Genomic DNA, 7,500 nt, shown 5'->3' with positions numbered 1-7,500 from the left:
GAGACTTGGCGCCCGGTAAAATAATGATAAAAAGAAGGGAAAGCAAGTTAGCTAGAGAGAACGAGAGAGAGAGAGAGAGAGAGAGAGAGAGAGAGAGAGAGAGGGGGGGGGGGGGATGGGTGAGAGAGACACTCCAAAAAGTATATTTATAAAGCAAACAAACCGGCTTTTGTACATACAAATTACATTAACTTAGGCATCAACATTTTCATTCAAATAATCGATTTATACAATCATATCTGTGCATTACTATTACTCTTACTACCACTTCTACCACTACTAATTCTCTAACATTCACGCTTTTAGTAGTAGTGATGTGTCGGTTTGTATAGTAGAGTGTGTAGTAGTAGTAGTTAGTAGTAGTAGTAGTAGATGTAGTAGTAGTATTAGTAGTAGTAGTAGAGAAGTAGTAGTAGTAGTAGTAGTAGTAGTAGTAGTAGTAGTAGTAGTAAGTATAGTAGTAGTAGTAGTAGTAGTAGTAGTAGTAGTAGTAGTAGTAATATAATAGTAGTAGTAGTAGTAGTAGTAGTAGTAGTAGTAGTAGTAGTAGAAGTAGTAGTAGTAGTAGTAGTAGTAGTAGTAGTAGTAGTAGTAGTAGTAGTAGTAGCTGTTGTTGTTGTTGCTGTTGTTGTTGTAGTAATAGTAGTAGTAGTAGTAGTAGTTGTTGTTGTTGTTGTCGTCTTCGTCGCTGTTGTTGTTGTGGTGATGGTGTCTTGTTTTGTGGTTTTCTTTCATTCGTGTTTGTTGTTGTTTTTTCGAAGTCACAGTTATAATAAATGATTGGACCGTTAAATTTATTGTACGAAAATATCAAAGACAACTACTGAGAAATGGGGTTTCAAACCGCGGTTATTTTTATTAATTTTTACTCGTGTAACCAGGCGTCAGCCGCAGTGGCGCACTGCAAAATGAGCTAGGCAGGGCGAGGTGACTTGCTCAAGAGCAATGCTGTTTTCGAACTTGGTAGATTTCGGGTACGAAGCAATTACTTATTTTCAAGCTTTACAATTTCTTTTTCTGCAATAACATAATTCGTGTTAAATATTTTTCATCTTTAGATACCACAGTGATGACGTTCCGCGGATATGAGTGGATAACCTACCAATTGTACGAAGAAAAGACAGACAGGCTATTTATAGATAACGCCATGATATCCATGGAATTTAAGGTAAGGTTTTATAAAGGGATTTGTGGATGAAATGACCAAGATATTTGCCGCACTCTAGAAAGATACATTTTTTTTTAAATTGTCAGAAAATTCGCCCTTATATTGATCGACCTATCAAAATGACCCTCATCTTGTCAAAAATTCTCAACCCTGAGACTTCTATCGTACTGTGAAGAAACTTGCAGTGCACATTTTACCATAAAAAAGGTTTTTTACTCTCAAATTTAAATGATGTGGTCCAAAAAATAAGGGATTTATTGCACATTTTCACGGAGCGCTCTTTGTGCCAGGTCGTACACTCACATACATACATACACACAGACACACACACAAATATATATATATATATATATTATATATATATATATATATATATATATATATATATATATAGATACATATAAATTGATTGATTGATTTTTAAATTAATGAGTAGAAGGATGGGTGGTTGAGTAATTTTTATTCTATAAAACTGATCTTTATATAGCGCAAGATCCACTAAATGTGCTCAAAGCGCTTTACAAGGGGTCCCTGGTCAACAGCAACATTTAACATGTTTGACGGGACATGACGCCTGTTAGGTGATATTACAAATTTTCGGACAAAGACAACGCTGTTAACGGCCAGGTACTCATTTTACACCTGAGTACGGTGAGAGAATGTGAGTAAAGAGCCTTCTCCAAGGACTCAACTATGCGCCAAGCATTCTAGGTTTGGAACTAATGAACACTTATATCTTGGATAGAAGAAATCTAAATTTATTAAATTCACTCAATAACTATTTTATTGCTAGGTAGGCAAGCTTTAAATTATTTGGAAGTAAAAAAGGTGTTGGTTTGCTATTTACACACCTGTTATCAATAATTTAGTCCACAGTTAGAACGTAAGCAGATAAATATGTTCAATATGTACTTGAAGTGGTAAAGTAGATTAAAATGTAGGTTTGGCAGGAAATTCCAATTGTGAACTTTTTTCAGTGATTGAATAATTGAGTGTATACTTGCACTGAAAAACATTTAAATTTCGGTCTACATCAACAGTCATATCTTATGACCAAATATTAAAATAACAGCTTCAAAGGATAATATAATATAAAACACAGAAATGTTCAGGCTTATAATCTTTTTTCAGCCAATAACAAGAAAATAAAAAGAACTCAGTTACAATTGTAATACTTTATGTTAAGATAGACAGGAAATACAGAAAAGATCTCACACGTTACCAACTGAAATTAAAATGACCCATTAACAGTAAGCTAATCATATCACTTACTTTTATGTCTTAATATTTATCTAAAATATATAGAGGTAGTGACAGTTGTATTAGTAGCAGCACTAATAGATGAAGTCGTAGTGGTAGTTGTATTGATGCTTCCAGTACTCCTTTTTCTCCCCTCCTCCCCTCCTCCTCCTCCTCCTCCTCCTCCTCCTCCTCCTCCTCCTCCTCCTCATCATCATCATCATCATCATCATTATCACACCTTACCATAGGCATTAGGTTTAAAACTATTTTATTTTTTACCGGTCATGTATATATATATATATATTTATATATATATATATATATATATATATATATATATATATATATATATATATATGTGTGTGTGTGTGTGTGTGTGTGTAGGAAGATAGATGGATAAATAAAGATAAAGAGAGAGAGAGAGAGAGAGAGAGAGAGAGAGAGAGAGAGAGAGAGAGGGGGGGGGGGGGGGGGTAGAGAATAAAGTAAACTAGGTGTCTACAACCAATGTTTATTTTAAATTTTAGAAATTCGATTTTAAGTAATCTGATATGAATTCGGTTTTTCTTTTCAATCCTTTTATTACCATTTCTCCACAAACATCATCATTCCAATCAATAATCACCTCATAAATGAGACTCTTGTATTCCCTTCGAATGTCATGGAATAAAAAACATACACCCGGGTTTTTTTTATTGAATTAATAGTCATGGGATGACGGGGCCTTGTCTACCCATAGGAAACTGGATGAATTATATATTTATATAACAGTATTGTGTGTTTGGGGGGGGGGGGGGGTTAAATGATGACATCGATTTCTTTCTGAGTTCAAGAAATTACGGTGATCATTTTATTGAAGTACTTTATTCTCGCTTATCTAACCTTAACAATGGGACATTGGAAAGAAAATGTCTTAAGTAAGATGTCTATAATTCCTCTCCCTTCATCTTCTTATTCTCTCTCTCTCTCTCTCTCTCTCTCTCTCTCTCTCTCTCTCTCTCTCTCTCTCCCTCTCTCTCTCTCTCTCTTTATTTCTTTCTCTCTCTCTCTCTCTCTTTCTTTCTCCTCTCTCTCTCTCTTCTCTCTCTCTCCTCTCTCTCTCTCTCTCTCTCTCTCTCTCTCTCTCTCCCGCTCTCTCATCTCTATCACAATCCCTCTTTGTTGTTATCTATCTATCCATTTATATCTCCATCTGTAAATCTATTTATCTATCAATCTAACCAGTTAACTATCTACCTATCTACCAAAAGCTCGAGCTATCTGTTTTTGTCTTCCCCTTATTCTCTCTGTATTTTGCTGTCTGTCTTTGCATTCTCTCTCTCTCTCTCTCTCTCTCTCTCTCTCTCTCTCTCTCTCTCTCTCTCTCTCTCTCTCTCGCGCGCGCGCGCGCGCGCGCGCGTGCCCACGCGCGCACACTTTTTCTGTCTTTATATTTTTTCTCTCTTTCTCTTCCTCCCAAATCTGAGCGTAATGAAAGATTGTCTGATAAATACAACAAGGATCATTCAAAACTAACTGGTGTTATAACTCAAAGATTATTTTACATATTTTACATGTATCTTATCTTAAATTAAATCTATTGATATATAGGACCAAGTTCTTCCGCCAATAAAAAATATACCGCCGGTTCCCCAAATCCATCAGATCTGCTTTCTGACTATTGGCAGTGTTGGCACTGTTCGATTGACATCCAAAACGATGCTTGTCTGACAGTGTTAGGAATAGCACTTCGTCGTCTTATTGCCCAGGCGTTTGAACTACCTATGAGCAGAATTTGAGTCCACAGTTTGTACTTTGTAAACATTTTGAGTCTTCTATGAATGCTGAAATGTTATATTCTAACAAAACAGCAGTGGTTCTACCACGATATTTTACACACAAAAAACACCATACATTTACAAAAATACCATAGCAGTAGCTTCACCATTCCAACACACAGAGCCAGCAAAAAATAAAGCCCCCCCCCCCCCCCCCTCCCCAAGATCCACCAAGTAACATTCTCCCACCAGAAATCCATGATATTACTAACAACAACAAATTTGATCAAAAATTAAACATTAAATTTTGAACTCAATAATTGAGAAAGTCACCACATGATTTGTATAAAATCTGTAGTAATTTTCCTTTTGCAAATAAAGAAGTTGAAATTGAACTTGAAAAGAAGAAATTAATTTATTGTTTTGACGGGTTTCTAACGGGAAAAGTTGAAACTATGACGCAATCTTTAAAACTAGAAGATGATCCCTATTTTAAGAGTTTGGGTTCGAAAAAATGGCATTTGTTAGATTCAATTTAGTCAGATTTGGAGTTTTCAGACATTTTGTTTGGAATATCTTAGACTTAGAACTAATTGTATAATGATTTGCCAGAGTAGAACGAGACTTCCGATTACAATTGACAATTTTAAGAGAAATATCATTGTACACGGCCATGAGCTATTGTTTTTATTTTTATGAAACAATTAAGCCGTAATGCTAGGGTACTAGGCGTATGTGTTCGTTGTTGGGATTATATTTCAGTTTAGTAGTTTCGGAGACTGAAACGAGAAGTAAAATTTAAAGCTTCTACCCAATAGATATATAATTTTTGTTTATTTGCAGACGGACCGTGATTCTGGTGTTTTGTTGTACGCAGTAGGTGGGACACCATTCCACAGTCACGTGACAGTCTCCGTTTACAGCGGAGAAATACATGCTTCCGTTTCCTTTGAGAGGGATGACATCACATTTTCTGGTGGAATTGGATTGGATGATGGCAGGTATGACGTAAATCAATTAAGATATCCCCAATGACCAATCGAGATCGCTGCAATGCGGCACTGCTCGATATTAGGCCGATGTGATGCTCACAGCTCTTTCCTTTATATGAGTAGGAGGGATCGTGGATTTGTGTGGCTTGTTGGACATAAGGATTGGTCAACTTCCTGTGACCCGACAATGCTACACAATTATATTGCGTACTATGTGGTCAATAATCTTTCAAGCAATGAAGATAATGGTTGCTTGATTGTTGACGAGTTAAGAGCCATCAGGTTGTTTTATTCATCCCTTTGTATTTTGAGTTACACGAACCCTGTGATATTGATTTACCCCATGTTAGAATATAGGCAAGGTGATATCTCTAATTATCAATCCTTATTTCACGGTTTCCATAATGTATATGGTTGCATATACACTTGGACATTTAAAAATTATATGGTTTGACTAAAGGGAATCAGTTAAAAGTTCTCGGGAAATATTCTATTACGGGTACTTCTGATTGGAATATTCTAAAGCAAGCATGTTAGCTAGCCTTTTTCTTCATCTCAATTCCATTGTAGTCCTTGCATTGTTCTCCAATGCTCATGTTTATATTATAATATTCCAGCATCACTGGCCCTATCTGCACCTATATGTATCTATATTTCGATGATCGGCGGACCAAATCTCTGAAGTCCCGATTTTCACTTTCACGATCGCGGGATCAAAAGTCTGAAGTCTGCATACGAACTTTTCGCACCATGTTTTATTTTATTTTGGGAGGATCAGACATAATCGCCATTACATGTCTGATCCGCCCAAAATTAAATAAAACATGATGCGCAAAGTTCGGAAGAGGCTTCAGACCTTTGATCCGCCGATCGTGAAAATCGATACTTCAGAGATTTGATCCTCCGACCATCCATATTTCAAAGTTTTGAGCATTCCTTAGGAGTATTATGTTAAGCTATCATAATTCCGTTCCACGTACACTGAATCATTATTATAGAGGCATGTTTTGATTTGATTAACTATTTAAAGATGCAATAATCTATTTTGGGCCACTAATGACCAGTAATGTTTAAGAATTTAAATATACAACTCCAAACAGCGCGATTTTTATTTTATCTGCTGAGCTATGAGAACGTATGGGCCCATGTTGAATAAATAATATTTCTAAGGTTAAAAAGCAATTTGTTGGTAACTTGTTTTCTTGTCTTTATTTTCACCTTTGTTTTTATTTTCATTGATATGTTTAATTGACAACAACGCGGCGATAATAAAAGAAGTCATCATTAATTCATATCATTATTGATAAAGAATATTTAATAATTTAGTTTTTACTTGTCTTTTGTCTCCGAACGTATTTTAATTTTATGTTTGAAAGCATAATGCATGGCGTTTTGCCGCTTCCATTCTAAATCATTAGTTAAACCGTTATTTTGTGTTTCTACTATATGTGCTTAAGAATTTTGATTCATATGTAAATTTAGATAGTTTCACTCAGAAAAAAATACCCTTCTTGTCACCAATTTATACGTCAATACACTCAAAAATAATTTCTTTTTACTTGTTTGTAATGACCTATCTCTCGATGTAATGTGTACCGCTTTTATGCTCGTTCAATGATTAGTCGATCATCTCAAATTTATGATTCCAGATAAAATTTGAAGTCGATTTCTATTGTCTTAATAGACAATACAATTCTCGACTTGGTAAAGAACTCCAGGGTGATTTCTATTTGGGCATTGATCATCTTATTTATTTCCCTGACCTTTCTTAGATTTCTTCTCCAATGTTAAGAACGGAAAAAAGTTCATATAAATTTTACGAGATTGATTGTGTTCAAAATAATGAGAGGTACCACTAACTGGTATCGATTCAATTCAAGTAATCTCACCTCGTTGACATACTCGCCTGAAGGTTGACACACAACCCACGAGCTAAAAATGATGGCATTCAGTTTTCAATTTTCAAACAAATTTGATTTTTTGATAAAATCGTCACAGTGACTAATCAATCTCATATTATACGAAAACCACCTTCAATGTCAAATGTAAACACCATGCATAATTTGGTAACGACTGGTCCTGTGGTTTCAGAGCCTTAGTGGTCCAAAAAATGCAATTTGCCAAATATATAATAATGAACATGTTGCTGCTTGAAGCTCACATGAAATAAATAAAGATAGGTATTGAATCGTAATCTTCAATTTATAAGACATATACTGTTGACGTTTCGGGTTTCCCCTTTATCAACAAAACACGATTAATAAAACTCTAAGGACAAATATAATTCTATGTTTTATTTCTTGATCTACTACTCGTAACAACGATAATGATACCGATGATG

General features: G+C 35.2%; 1 protein-coding gene across 4 annotated transcripts in view; it reads left to right on the top strand.

Annotated features, from left to right (window-relative positions):
• The window catches only part of LOC144976262 (axotactin-like), a 134,296-nt gene that overhangs the window by 72,699 nt on the left and 54,097 nt on the right, over positions 1-7,500 (top strand). For all 4 annotated transcript variants that reach the window (XM_078920463.1, XM_078920476.1, XM_078920469.1 and 1 more), the window contains exons 7-8: positions 1,059-1,168; positions 5,011-5,168. In XM_078920463.1, coding sequence (XP_078776589.1) covers positions 1,059-1,168; positions 5,011-5,168 — 268 coding nt within the window. The remainder of the gene's footprint in view (positions 1-1,058; positions 1,169-5,010; positions 5,169-7,500) is intronic.

This window comes from Berghia stephanieae, chromosome 1 (genome assembly GCF_034508935.2).
Source record: "Berghia stephanieae isolate SIO BIC M18660-M18661 chromosome 1, UCSD_Bste_1.3, whole genome shotgun sequence".
Classification (NCBI taxonomy): Eukaryota; Metazoa; Mollusca; class Gastropoda; order Nudibranchia; family Aeolidiidae; genus Berghia; species Berghia stephanieae.
This window is presented reverse-complemented; position numbering and strand designations above follow the sequence as displayed.